Raw genomic sequence first — 15,410 nt, 5'->3', positions numbered from 1 at the left:
GTGGCTTTCACGAAGCCAATAGAGGCAGCAATATCGCCAATACCAAAAAGCCTGTTCCATTAATGCAGCCCACGGGCTTATAAGCTGAATGTGATATAAAGAGGTGTGAGCCAAAGTAATTTGAAATGTAACTTTTAAAATATATTTACTATGCACAGATATGAACAATGTTATGCACACTTTTACTCTAAAAATTGTTTTATGTTTCATAATTATATCTACAATTTAAGGAACTAATATTATTACAATTTATCATACTGCATTTGTTCAAATGTAAAACACAAAAAACACATTATAGGTGACATAAATACTTTCCTCTACTGTATTTCACTATTTACTTACATTGTTTACATCAATTCACACCTATTGACTCGACCAACAATAATCGTCAGAGACCAGAGGCCTTATTTGAAAGGCATCATAAATTGGAAAAATCAAGGAGATCAAGTGTGCAGCTCTACCTTAACCTTGCAAGGTTGTAAAAGCCACCAGCCATGCAAATAAATTAGCCTTGAACCTCCTGCAGAATTTTCACAAATATTAGTCAGAGCCTCACATTTGTCTAGGATATATAGCACAATAAACAAAAAACTACCAAACTTCTGGAATACGTATTATTTATTGTACATGACATACGTGTGAAAAAGTGGCTCTTTGTCAGATCAGCAGATATAACCGAAAAGCACTAGCCTTGAATAGGAACAAAGCAAAGTCTGATGTCATTCTTAGCAATGTGCTTTTATGACCTTTATAAATACATCCATGTTCAGCTCGTAATTACTGCAAGGGGCAGGAAGCTCAAGCATGCTTATAATGATAGTTATGAAGGTAAATAAACCAAATAAAACGTTGACAGCATAACTATTCAAATATATTTAAAGGCTGGTTTCTTTGTTCACTAAAATGTTGCATACATGTGCACATTGATAACGCAACCCTAAAAGTTACAAATATATATATACAATAAGCCATGTCACATTCATGCTCTCTTTATTGCCCCTCGAGAATGGTTGTGTTGAGTTTTTGTTATTCGTGCGTTTTGTGCACCAACGCAGTATCACAAACGCATTTCGTAGACTTAAAGTTCATTTCAGAACGTTGAAATTAGCGAGTAAGAAAGGGGGGACAATTTGGTTAAGGTTGGCTCGATGAGAGACTTAGAGGCTCGGGTCTCACAACCCAGTACAAAATACTAACATTGCACTGTGGTACCGTTGTGAAACAACACTTATTTTGCACAGACGTTTTTTTTTTTGGAACATTCTCAATCCTCTTCTGTGGCTCGGACGTAAAAGGCCCCATTCTCCCCAGACCTGCAATAGCAATATTAGCTGCCAAACACTGTTATGTACAAGTGCTGGTGTGGTATAAAATTGCACCTGAAAATTCTATTCTTCGCATATTGGGGTGTCCCTCCAAACAGATGCCATTAACTACCACCACATCGGTACAGCCGTCATCTGTCTGTAAACCACCGCACGAACAACGGTAGGCAGAATTATTTAGAAATTGTGGAAACATACCACATTAAGGTTAAAGTAGTGGAGCAGTAGGACAGTGGTTAGCGACCTGAGATTGGTTCCCAGCCTCAACGAGCACAAGTGGCAGGTGAAATCAGTACCGGTCCTGACCTCAATCCCCTTCATCAACCGGCACTGACCAGTGTGGTCAAAAAACCCTCACGACCGACAGGGCGTGGAAAGGCCTTCATCCAATGGTTTATTGAGAATGGCTGGAATGTAATTTATTCGCATTTTAGTCAAACTAATGTGTCATAACAAGTCAAATTTTTTTATGCTGAGAACCGTCATAAATAGAATCTCATCAATCATTGCATACATCTACAAAGCCGGAAATGTGAGTGATTTAGTTTGATGATGAAGAGAATATATGGCATAAAAACAAATAGGCTGTGGTTCCTTTGATAAAATACATCGGTAGACATTACAAGAATGGGTTCTCTACTGACGTGACACTTGTGAGCAATGCATTTCATTCACATCTGTTCAAGATCGTTTTATTCGTAGCGTTATTGCATTAATTTATTCCGCGTAATGTACCGTCTTGAGTCTCCTCTGGGTTGGGTACTCACCAAGGGATTCACTTTAACACATCGGGTTTTTTCTCCCCCCACACTCCCACATGCCGAGCGTGACAGAGCAACTATTTGCACTAAAGCTGCTTTGGCAATCTCTCCCAGACTGTGGCTCTGTTCCAGCCCTTAATAACAGCGCATCAATTTCCAACTAAAATCATCACATGACAAAGCAGCGTCGCTGCACTATTTGTAAACATTTTTTTTCCAAGTGTGAGCCAAATAAACATACGAACCGCATTCTGCATTCCCACACACAAGCCCTGTGGCAGCCTGAATAAATGAGACATATTTGAATAATTTACGATATCCCTCTGAAAACATGTCAAATATGTTTTACGAAACCTATTTCCGGTTCATCTTAATTAAGTGTCACACTGGGGCTTGTAAAATTGTTATAAAATAGCTTATTTTACAAAATAGCTTTTGCTTCTTTTTTTTTACAATTGGGAAATCTCCAAGCAGTATCCTGGCAAACTGAAAAGGCAGCGAGCAGGAAGCACATTGAAATACCTCGGGAATATTCTAACCTAAAAAAAAACACGATTGCCTCAATAGATACTGATCGACAGATGCAACAAGCTTTGGACATGTAATATTCTTAAACTATGATCCATCTCTTGACATACGAAAGAAATACGTTCCTTAAAAGTTGTCCGAAAAGTGAAAACTCCATATATCGAACCCTATTTTCTAATTGACTTAAATTATATCATTGGAGATGCATTCCTATGGAAAAAAAAACTAGGCCCCAAGACGAAATAAAATCGCACTTAAGAATGCAGAAAATCTTTTGTTAAACACATATTTAATGGGCAATCGATAATTTTATAAAATAGGAATAATACTCCTCAAAATAAGTAGCGAAATAAAAAACACACTTTAGAGTACCTACCAGAAACATTGACGATAGTCGCGTGAGGTGGTGGCGTGAACAACAGAAAGAGCAGAAACCAAAACGAGCCAACCTTGGGCACCGCAAAGAGTGCGGGGAAACCATTACAGTGTGAAAAGTATGCCACGCAAAACTATTTACAAACTCTAGATTTGAAGCTTTCGTGACTGCAAGGATTCATATTCTTAGGTTTTTTCGGTAAAGTCACGTAGGTAAAAATGTTAAATTAATAAAAGTAAAATTAAAAATAAAATAAAAATCACCACATTTTCGGAGGCAACACAAGCTTCCGTCTTCAGGTGGAACCGTCACAGCACGACAGCTGCATCAAGTACTTGACTGAAGCTTGTGTTGCCTCCGAAACGTCGTGATTTTTATTTTATTCTATTTTTATTTTACTTTTGATCATTTTAATTTAAAAATTTTACCTACGTGACTTTACCGAAAAAACTAAGAACATTTACAAACTACTGAACAATTTTTTTTATTTTCATTTTTTTAACAACCTGGAGCAGCATGAAATTCATGCAAGGATAAACCACAGACCAGGCGGTGTTCGAGTTTTGAAAAGAAAATCGTCCCAAATTTTTCTTTGATAGTTGAGAGATTTAAAATTCTTAGAAATGCGAATTTAACGTAACCTATATGGAATTCGTTCCCTCATTTTACCTTACGTTATGGCGAAAGTCCGAATATTTAGTTGGCCATATAACGAGGAATGACAGTACCTGCTAAAAAAGATCTTAAACAGAACGAATATTTATGCTATTCAGGTATAACTATGTCATAATGTATAAAATAATTATAAATTGACAACCCTTTGTTAATCCATTGCTAGATGAAGGCTTCATCAGGTTGTTTGACCATACTTCACCACACTGGTCAATGCAGCTTACCGAAGGCGGTGATGCAGAACCATTTAAGATATCACTGCCAACGATGTTTGCTGTGGCTAGGCATTAAAAACTAAGTTTCCAGGCTCGTAGCGTAGTGCACTAAATAGCAGAGGTGGGACAAAGTCATTGTTATGCAAGTCCAAGTCGAGTCGCAAGTCATCAAATTCATGACTCGAGTCTGACTCGAGTCCAAGTCACATGACTCGAGTCCACATCTCATAGGTGGGACAAAGTCATTGTTATGCAAGTCCAAGTCGAGTCGCAAGTCATCAAATTCATGACTCGAGTCTGACTCGAGTCCAAGTCACATGACTCGAGTCCACACCTCTGCTAAATAGTGTGCCACTGATCTTCATGGGTAATGCATGAATGTACCTCGTTATTGATTTACTCACACGCTTATTTAATTACCAATTGTAAACTTTCCGTATGGGAATATATTTTTTTCATCCGTTTGCAGTAAGATTTCACAAACGCACTGTACATACATTGTGTTTGTATGTGACTGTGCATAGGTTTTTTTTTGCCAAAATAAATATTTCATCTGCAGAAGTGTTTGCCCAATTTAAACCCTTCTGTGGTAATCTTTATTCAAGTGTTTCTCTCACCAACTACCGACGCAACACTTGAATCCACTTTTCCTCAGCAAACGTGTATATGTGTTTCCAGTTTGACGCCAACAGTTCCCTAAAAAAAGCCCTACACTCCCAACAAAAATGCTCATTAGAATAGCCTGAGCATAGAGATGTATCATTTTCAGTTTTTGGGGAAAATCATTGATACCGTTTTAGGGAATAAAATTATAGCATTCAATTCACTTTGCCCCAAGGCATTCCAACTAAAAACCTGTGGTAATACTTTTATTTCGTGCAGTAAAGAGAACAAAAGATGTGGCCTAAATTCTCTTTTTTATCATTATTATTATCGGGCCCTGTTCTCCTCCCGGCCACAAGGTGCAATGCTTTGGAGTGGAAAGTTGGGATCACTGCCACAGATACCTTCAAATATTAGGGATGGTACCTTGAATAATTGTTAAGAGCAATTGTTCCAATGTTCCTGCGCATTGACCGCATAGCCTTAACAGACTGTTGGGGAAAATGCTGTTAACGAGCATCTATGAAACCGACATGTCACACGAGGGGGTGAATGCCCAGTAACACTCCTGGGTTGCCTTTGTCTCCCCAGTGACGACGTTTACGCACTGCACAAGGTACTCATTTGAGGCTGAGTCGACCTAGGGAAGGCCCAGGATCAGTTCAAATAGTCGCCACTGTTATTTGATCGTGAGCAGGAATCGAGCTCGGCCCGCTAACCGCTACACGACACACGTATATATGGACACACAATGCTTATACTCAAATGCAATATTTACTGGAGGGGAATTAATTACATTCTTCAGTAAAAAAACAATGTATATGCTGCATATGTGCAACAGGATCACATGTTGACAAAGGCCATACGTAGATATCTACCGCATATATTATCAGAGTATGTTTTTGTTTGCATTCTGATAACAAGCATTGTGGTTCATGCAGACATCATTCCTTGTAAAAGGTTTCTGTTTGGTGTTTTAACATCTTAACACCTGTTTTTTTTATTGCCATAAAAAAGGGGAAAACCCTATTATCATATTATCGTACTGGCAAAGGATGTCCTATGATGAAGATGTCTACCATCAGCAACATCATATATTTCAATCAGGGTAGCAGTTGGATGCGTTACAGGACCGCGCTGTCGACATGTCAATAGCTAAACACTTTAAAACTGAGATATTTTACGTTTGTCAAGTGGGAAGCAGATTGTTTCACACTGCATTACTGCACTGATTAATTCATGCTGTGTCAGTTCTGTTGCTAAACAGCCACTATCTCCAGAGAGCATGGTGTTGTCACGCATATGTTGGCCTCACGCAAGCAGCTTGAAAAGTTCTATAATGCCTCACTTTGTCAGTCATAATCGGCGCTTCAATGCATGCTGCCACTCTCATGAACTGCCTACTTCTGGCACCTATGATGGCATATCCAGGTATCACGCCACAAGGAAAGAAATGGGAATATGGACAGGACGTCAGAGGTGGGACAAAGTCATTGTTATGCAAGTCCAAGTCGAGTCGCAAGTCATCAAATTCATGACTCGAGTCTGACTCGAGTCCAAGTCACATGACTCGAGTCCACATCTCATAGGTGGGACAAAGTCATTGTTATGCAAGTCCAAGTCGAGTCGCAAGTCATCAAATTCATGACTCGAGTCTGACTCGAGTCCAAGTCACATGACTCGAGTCCACACCTCTGGGACAGGTATGCAATTAGGCCAACACAGAAGTATGCAATAAGTAAGACGTAAGCACATGTATCCAGACCGCAGAAAATTTAAAAGGTGAATGCATTTAAACAGCACAAGTGTAGCACATTGTATTTGTAACAGTGTGGGAAGGTTGAGAGTTCAGATCTTGGTATGACGGTTGACTCAGCCTATCTGACTTCTGGGTTGATAAAATGATGACCACTTTGTGTGAAAGTTTAACAGTGGTTGTCCTATACATTGACTCATCCCTGTCATAGGAACGTGGGATTTCCACTACTGGCTGAGGGCTGTAAATGGGAGATGAGAAATACATATACTTATTTATTATTAAAATTATCTGAATCTTTATTTAGATTGGAGGAATTCGAAGAGCTATGAAGAAATTTTTCACAGATGTCCAGCAGATACGAGGAACACAGTATTTTGTTTAATATGTGAAAAATAAAGAAATAAATTTCTATTAATATTTAATAATTAGATTCAAAGGAAAATAATACATTTCACAGTCAGTGCTCGATAAAGTTTCTGGATCAAATGGAAGTTGGAAACACACCTAGGCAAGAACATTCCCAAGCCCCCTCACCGACATTCGACTGCCTCAGCATGGGATAATTGACATAACACCACACTCAGGGTACACATTTGGATAAGTGACTTAAACTAAATCACTTTAATTCATTAGATTGTTTACAATGAGTTTCTTATTTTCAATTACGTTTCGAATCCCGTAGTCGGGCGCTTTTGTGCCGCTTGTCACAAGACGACGGCAAAACAATTCCTCAAATTTTTTTGCCGAAGTTTTTTCTTTTCTTTTCTTTCGGTGTGTGTGTGTCTGGCGAAAGTTCCCCCCGCCGCCACGGCGTAATGTATCATTTTGCGAGTCGCTCACCCACACGCGGCGACCCTGCGATCTTCAAAGAGGAAGAGGGAGTGGCGCTCACCGCATGAGACCCACTCCACCCTGCGGCCCATCAGGCTCATGTTGAGCGGATATGGCACACACTGTGGTGCAGCAGGAGGTTGGCATGAGGGATAACAAAATGAGCCACAACAAAAAGAAAGGATTTTTTCAAAAAATGCGATGCATCAAAAGGGACCATGCACGCACACGCCATCGGGGGACACTTTTACAAATATCGACCAATGGTATCCGAAGAGTACAAAGGCAATCTATTACGGAAAAATCCGGTGGTTATACATTCGTTGTAACTGAAAAACGTTCAAGCGTATAATCAATTATTAAGAAGGGAAGAAAAAAAATGAAACTTTACGATTTCTTCATATGCCCCGTTATACGAAGCAATCTACAAAACTGCTCTGTGATTTATTCTATAGGAAACCCGTGTAAACAGGTTATGGATTTTGAGTCATGGCATGTCACGTGCATATACGCCGCCTCGTAGGCTTACAAAGAACATGCCAGTCAAGCGGGAGGGGGGAGGTGTACAAATGTGTCACCAACGTCCGCACACGTGAAGAGAGATTAATGGACTGCCAGTTACAAACAGAAACTCTGACCATCAGCCCCGGTCTGCAGCCCGCAGTGAAATATCACCGCTCGTTTCACCACTGACGTGATATTCAGGTGATTTATAACCGGCAACAAAGAATAATGGGCTTAACTCAACCTCCAAAATTTATTCATAAAACCTACAATTCCAATACAAACCTCGGCATGGTTATGACAATATGTTTCGCTAAGAAACCGGTGACTTTTAAAATGCATCTTACGTACTGTCTTACGCTTTCTGCAAGAGTTGTACTTCTCAGAAAGGTAAAGCAAATGATTTTTTGCCTCTAATAAACTAGGATGTTTAAAGTCATATTCATATTTTTTATTTGAAATAAAACATAACAGGAACGCGGGAGATGTGTTTTTTTTTCAAAACCACCTCAATAGTGTGTTGGCTTTACAGCGCTGCTAAAACCCTGGGTACTGAAGCTCGATTCTTGGCCATGGCTAACATCAGCAGTGAGAGATTGCTGATGTATTCCTCTCCACCTCCACACTTTGCCAACCCGCACTTACCAACTCAACATGGGGGAGCCCTTAATCAAACAGTGGATTGGCAAAGGGCAATACATTATGACTTTATTTTTACTGTTATCAATCAATTAATGCATGCCCTTGATCATGATGAGGAGTGTCTCATACGTGTAATTCTTAACTGTTTAGAATAAAAAAAAAGAAATGAGGATAAATGCAGATGCGGCAAGCAAGGGGGGGCAGAGCGTGCACCTGATTGGCCTTGTAGTCCCTCTTCTGAAAATCATAGCCCAGCTGCGCGTAGAAGTTGTTTCCGAAGCTGAAACAGCGGCCCGATCGCGTCCACACTAAGGAGTGGCGACTCCCGCACGCGACCCCGGCCACCTCCACGTCTCCGCGGCAGCCCGAGGTCACCAGTTGCACCTCCACAGGCTCACCGCGTATGCTGCTATCACCGCAGCCCAGCCTGCGGTGAATCGTAGCCCACACGCGCACGAAAAATGAACCGCAAAACCTGGCTGAACTCTGGTCATCCTTGCAGCAGCGGCTTTCGGCGAGCCGTCAAACAAAGGCAGTTTAACTGCACCGTGCGCTTTCAGATGCGCTTCTGCGGCCGTCTGGAACGCACTTCCTTCCGATATTAGGAAGCCACTGGAGCTATGCACTTTTAAATATACGTTGAAATTGAATTTCTTTACAACTGCTTTTTAGTGTTGAGTTCGTTGTCCTTACCTCGCGCGACTCCAATTAGCACGCTTGGCTACGCTGCGAAATAAGTTCAACTTACGTACACACAGCACTCACACATATACCATGGGCTTATCTAAATGAAAAGTTACAGAAGTCTATATATTAATGTGTCCATTAGCCAGCTGACAATATTAATATGCTTCGCTTATTTTCAATGTTAAGGTTAACATTAAACACCTGGAAATGTGTCAACATATTTTTAAATGCGAACAATTATATTTTGAGCAACATGTCAAAATTAGACATCTAACTGATATGAACAGAATATGTATATTTAAAAAATCTGTAATTTGAATATTATCTTGGTCAATTCACTGCTGAATGAAGGCATCTCTAAGCCACACATGAGCTCGTTTCAATTATCCATCTCGTCGTTGTACATACGCTCGTTCAGTCAATTATTTTGACAGTAATTTTGTACGTGAAAATACATACATAATATTACATCGAGTATTTTTTTAGGAATTACATTTTATTTGTTAATCTGTGTTGGCATGTTACTTTGTTTTGTATGTGCAGAACACCTACTGTCCACTGTGACCATGCCCCCAGCTGAAAATCCTGTTTGTTTCTGGAAGAAAGGAGACATTTTTGTTTGTTAACAATGAGAGTTGATCGTCATCTTTGACACCGTTAATTTAATGTCATATTCATCACGATAAATATTTCATTGGAGCAAAACACCATAAACTCTGCAATTTATGTTTGGCAACAGCACAGACTGTTATAAAATAAGCTTTTATAAAGTTAAGGCTAGTGGTTCATGTTTTAACAATTTAGTGCGTACGTGTCTTTTTTACACAGGTCTGCATGCATCCAATAAAATAAACATGAGTTCAAGAACAAAAAATGTACACAACTGAAAGTTTTTTGAGGAAGTTGAGATATATTACTTTGACTCCACTGGCACAGATGAAAATGTTAAGATTCTCAGACTATTCATAATTTCTGCACAGCTGTTCCACACATGTTACTGCTAACCCTCCTGTATAAGGAGAAACAGAACAGACACATTACTGACCAATATCTACTCTGACTTAAAACATACCTTGAACCTCAAGCAACGGTTACAACCCAGCCGTTAATAGATGATTTCAATATAAGCAGCAGATGGTAAAATAATAAAATACAATATATTAAATAGAATGGTTAACTTCTGGTTTCACTCCAAATCTTAACTCCTTTGCAGGACACACTTTCATCAGATGGGTGCAATGTGAGTGTCTTGGTGAATGCAATGAATTATCAAATACGTTGAGCTTAAATCCATGGTAATGTAATTGATTTCCTCGCAGTTCAAGGAAAACATGTTTCACAATATCCAGCAACAGCTAAATCACTGTTCTGCTTCTCTCCCTGACCTTAAGGCCTTCTTCTAAAGATTGTATTTTACAACGACCGCATTTCAATGTGTTGTCATCTAATTGAAATAAAGGCACCAATTGAAAATAACACACACACACTTATTCAATGTGATTTACAAACGAAATCTAAAACATCATGAATGAAAATCGCCTGAATCCACTTTGCCAACTTCGTTGCTTGTACTCAATAAAGTGTAACCACTGTAGTTCTTTTGCAGAATTATGTAAAGCAGTTTTCGCATGAGAACATCTACAATGATACTGCTAGGACGCTATCCGCACCATCATGAAATACATTTTGGGAGTCTCCCCAGTGAGGAAAAAACACAATGAAGAGCACGTGGATATATTCCAGCCTACATAACTGTTATCAGTAACCGACCCAGTGGCTCACCTGTTATTATGGGTCAGACTATCGATTTAATAAGACAAAATGCCTTTGTTCTTATCAGTGATTTAACATAAATTGGCGTTGGGTATTCTATTAGGATTCAGCTGTGCATCACTTAAATGACCAATATAGTACCATAATCCCCGCATCATATGTGAACAAATGTGGTAACAATTCTTTCCCGTGTGCATTCTCCACCCCCCCCGAGTCTCGTGTCTTTCTCAGACACAAGAAGGCTGCAGCCAAGTAGGCTTGTTGTGACCTTTTAAAAATGCAAATGAGCTTTGGAAATACACGTGCTCTATGATGGAATGTATCCTATAAGGCAACTCTTTGCACAGCACAATTGCAGGTAAGCATTTATATTCACGTATCTTGCTTGTGCTTGATACCATTATGTTTTAAGGGGAATTTTGTTTTGTAAAAATATGTTACGTTCATTTTTCTATACGTGTATTACTTACTTCATTCAAATGAATGTTATACGATACTAATGGATTATCTAACGATCAAAAACGCTCTATAGCCTGCAGGTATTATTGTATGAGCTTGTAATGTCATTGTGCAAAGGTGACAAACACTGTAAGAATTATAATTACAGTGTGGTGCAGGTACATTTTTTTTTAAGATTACAAACATGTGCATTGTGTAAAACATTTTCACAAAATCTGGGTGGGAAAAACTTCAATTGGCCAATATATTAGTACAGTATTGTTATAACTATCGTAGAAAAAGTTATGTATTTGTATCCATCAATCATTCATAGTTTCTGAACAGAAATCGTACACCGTATAATTAAGAACTACAGCATAATAGTTTTATTTTTGTAAACAGAGGTGGCTTATGATTAAACAATATTTCTTGATTTTTTTAGTTTAGCCAAATCAAAATTCCTATTCCTATTAACAGAAACTATGAAATATTAGCTACAAAATGGCATTTTTTTCCTGCTCATAGTAATTATGAGCAACGTGAAACCAGAAGCTGAAACCCAATGCCTATCTGTTGTCCAGTGCTTGTGTTTGTAGCGTGTATCCACGGCTTACAGAAACGCACACACGTCGCGGTAGTAGGTAACGGGTTTGACAGATTTTCATTAACGATTCCGTGCCGTCCGTCAGGACCCCTCGGGCAGCCTGACTCTACTTCTGTCGTCGCCTGTGGAATAGGGTGCGTGAAACAAGAGCGCTTGATGAAAAGGTAGAGTGAGCACAGAGGGAGGAGGCACGAGAGGGGGGTGAGGAGGAGGAGAGGGGAGGGAGAGAGAGAGAGAGAAAAGCGTGGACTGGAGGGGGAGTGAGGAGGTCCAACAAAGAGGGACCGAGCGGCCATAGTTCACCTCCAGGAACCTCCACAAAGCCTGAGGTCATGCGCATAAAGAGGGCCTCACACGGGACAACAAGAGCAGATGACAGTTCGCCACATCACCCTAGCATAGATCGCCACGGTGGCGAAATGTTAACTACCTCGCCCGGTATACAGAAGGTCGTGGCTTCGATCACGACCCTAACGCCTGTTGTATATTTGGAGTTTGTATGTTCTCTCTCTCTCTTCCCGTGGTCGTGTGGATTTTTTTCCGCTTCCTCCGATTTTTCCCCCCACGTTTAGAATCGAAATGAGTTCATAGAGTATTTGGCTGCCTATACATTTCCACGTGATAAGCCACTTCTTTGAGCTTTCATTTGTGGACAGGTTGCTTCTGAAAAAGAGCGATATCGTTCTGTGGGCCTTACCTGGTAAAATAAATTAGAATAGGAATAGATCGACCCAACAGCTACTTCTTCAACATTGGCAAAATAACTACTGCTACTCCACTAATAGGTTCAAATATGCGTATGAATTACACCCCCATCAAAACAAAACTGGCACTACTAATTACAAAAGTGTCTTTCTTGATTGTCAGCGCTCCGTTTTTTCCAAATGTATGACTTTAAACATTACTGATCAAAAGTATGAAAAAGCTCAAATTTAATTTAAAGTATACATCTCTGCTGTGAATCACGTGCAGTGTTTTATTGCTATGTATTTTAATATAAATGCATCAGTGAAATATATTTTCGAGGTTGCATGCATTATTTAGAATACTCTTGAGGGTTTTTTTTAATCCAAGCATAAAATGAATGATTGATGAGGTATGAATGTTTGACAAGTGAAAATGATAAAAGTATATCTCAGAGGCTACTTTGTGCAATACAGTATCAGAATAAAAACTTTTTGGGGGATTAAACAATGGCCTTAAGTGCCATCTACTGGCCTCTGGCCTCTTGTGCAGAAAATAATGACAGCTTCAGGCACGTGGGCAGTCCTTGAAGCTTGCGTCATATGGGTTATTATAACGTTGTCTTACTAATCTAATAGGTTTTGACACTTTAGTTATATTATTGATATTGTTCCTCCGTATAAGTACGTATAATGTCAAAACACAACTTATACATGCATGCATTCATTTTCATTTTCCTCCTTTTTTATGTATGAATGAATCAATAATCCAATACATATAAGGTACAAATGCGATGGACAAATTCCAGAAAAATAATAATTACCAACAACTGATGCTCCAAATATGACAATTTTTAAAACAGGTCAGTAAAAAAAAACATTTCCACAATCGAAAATCACCTGTGACCACGAGGGTGTGTGTGGCACCGCACGCTATCAGCTGCACGGCTCCCAAATGCTCCGTGCTGAACTGGGGAAGCCACCCTTGGTGTGACTCCACGTTGGCTCCCTGACCATGTCCATGCTGTCCAAACTCGCCGCATCCCCACGCAAACAACCGCTGGCCCTCCAGCCTCTTGCCAGACTTCGCAGAGCTCCCATCCTCAGAGGTCCACATCTTCATGCCGTTTATTACAGTGTCTCCCATTTTCATCATAAGTCATGCCCTGAAATACAGACATCTGATGGATTGGTTTTCTTGGTCAATATACATATATTTTAACACAGGGCCAAATTTGCGTCGTTAAGGCCCTCTACCAAGATATATTGACTTTTTAAAAGCTATTAAAATAACTTTATTTTGAAAAATAAAAATAGAAGCTTCATCTCTGCAATTACGAAGCACCACGATGACGAGATATTAACTACCTCACCTGGTATACAGGAAGTCGTGAATTCGATCCCGACCCTGACGCCTATATATTAGGAGTTTGCATGTCTTTCTCCCTATGGTTACGTGGATTTTTCTCTGGGTCCCCCGGCTTTCCCTCCACATTTAGAATCGACACGCTTTTAGAGTATTTAGCTGTTATAAATGTCCACGTGATAAGCCACTTCGTCGACCTATCACTTGTGTGTGGCCAGGTGGCTTCTGAAAAAGAGCTGTATAGCTCAGTGGGCCTCACCTGCTTAAATAAATAAAAGTTCAGTTTAATTACTTTTCATGCTACTGTTTGTGGAAGGGCCTTGGCTAAGAGGACATTCAAGAGGCCCCCTCTCGAAGATAATTGGGCTAAACTTAAAAAAACAATCACTATGAATTTCACGTGTACATTTTCAGCAGTCGTAATAAACATTAAAATTACTTCACATTACTTAATATGAAGAAATGTTCAAATGCCAAAATATTTGCCATCAAAAAGTCTGAAAATTAATCTATGATCGTACATTGATAACAAATTCTTTCCTTATTAATATTTTACATATGTCATGTGATAGTGTATGTGAAATTGTTGGCATCGCAACAATAAGCATCTAGGATTATAAAGGGATACATGTTATTGCTTTAGGTATTCTAACCACTACTAAGTAAAAATTGGGTTGATAATATCCATAGTATCTGTTCTGAACTCTAAAATCACGTTACGTTGTGTGGCCTTCTGCATTACAACTTCCCTTTGAACAGTTACATATGACCTGGCGTCACACTCAGAGTATGTATTAAGCATGCTGTGTGTACGTGTTCGTACATTTCCGTGCACTGCACAAATATAAACACAAAACACATATTACAAGCCCACTCATGACAACATTCAAAACCGACAGCAACCCACACTGTACCTCATCGGATAATTTAACGGTGGGACATTTCAGTGCACAATCATGACTTACCGGAACACTCGAGGGTTATCTCGGATTGCTAATTGTTATAAGCATATTCAATAGCCTATCTCACTTGACAGGGCCCTCTAATCTCACGACGGCCGCGAACATTTGTAACCTAAGCCACTGCTTGTTGTACCACCGAATACAGTGCGTGGACACAGGCTAAGCATAGTTTCAGGCACACAAGAACACATCCTAGCAACAGATTGCCGTGGCTTTTTTTTTCTCTAAGTGCAAACTTTGGCAGCCTTCGTCGAGCCTTCAGGGACAATGAAGGCTTGTTTGTGTCCCTGTGTACACACACTGCTCTTTAGCCTCATACTCTTGGACGTTAAACACTGTCAGGGAAAAAAACAGCACGAAGATGTTGTCATTCTACAGTAGATAAAACAAGAACGCCTTTTTTTTAACACGAATGGAATAATAATCAAGTGGAGTTTTTAATTATCGACAGACGGAACAGTGGCCCGTGTGAACCTCTAGCTCATTGTAGCCAATGTGTAAGTGGACTGATCACAGCCAGGAAACAGTTTTTCTGAGATTCCTTGCAGGAAAACAGATATTTTATATTTCGATAACGCCTACTGTAACATGGGACATTACATGAAAACTGTGCAAGATCCTTTTACCTGTGATAATTAGGATCTCGATATATGACCAGAGTAGACAATTGTCTTATGAAAT

The 15,410-nt window shown here is 39.6% G+C and overlaps 1 protein-coding gene across 2 annotated transcripts in view; it reads right to left on the bottom strand.

Annotated features, from left to right (window-relative positions):
• The window catches only part of LOC144722034 (putative E3 ubiquitin-protein ligase HERC1), a 36,698-nt gene extending 21,811 nt beyond the window's left edge, over nt 1-14,887 (bottom strand). The window contains exons 1-5 of one of the 2 annotated variants that reach the window (XM_078600106.1): nt 14,733-14,887; nt 13,302-13,582; nt 9,456-9,498; nt 8,430-8,643; nt 7,080-7,192 (exon numbers count right to left, since the gene is read on the bottom strand). In XM_078600106.1, the coding sequence (XP_078456232.1) occupies nt 7,080-7,192; nt 8,430-8,643; nt 9,456-9,498; nt 13,302-13,557 (626 nt within the window). In that variant the 5' untranslated portion in view covers nt 13,558-13,582; nt 14,733-14,887. The remainder of the gene's footprint in view (nt 1-7,079; nt 7,193-8,429; nt 8,644-9,455; nt 9,499-13,301; nt 13,583-14,732) is intronic. The other variant, XM_078600105.1, reaches the window with a different exon arrangement.
• Nucleotides 14,888-15,410: the final 523 nt, after the last annotated feature.

Source organism: Lampetra planeri, chromosome 13 (genome assembly GCF_965212315.1).
Source record: "Lampetra planeri chromosome 13, kcLamPlan1.2.h2, whole genome shotgun sequence".
NCBI lineage: Eukaryota > Metazoa > Chordata > Hyperoartia > Petromyzontiformes > Petromyzontidae > Lampetra > Lampetra planeri.
The sequence above is the reverse complement of the archived record's forward strand: the minus strand, read 5'-3'. Positions and strand labels throughout refer to the sequence as shown.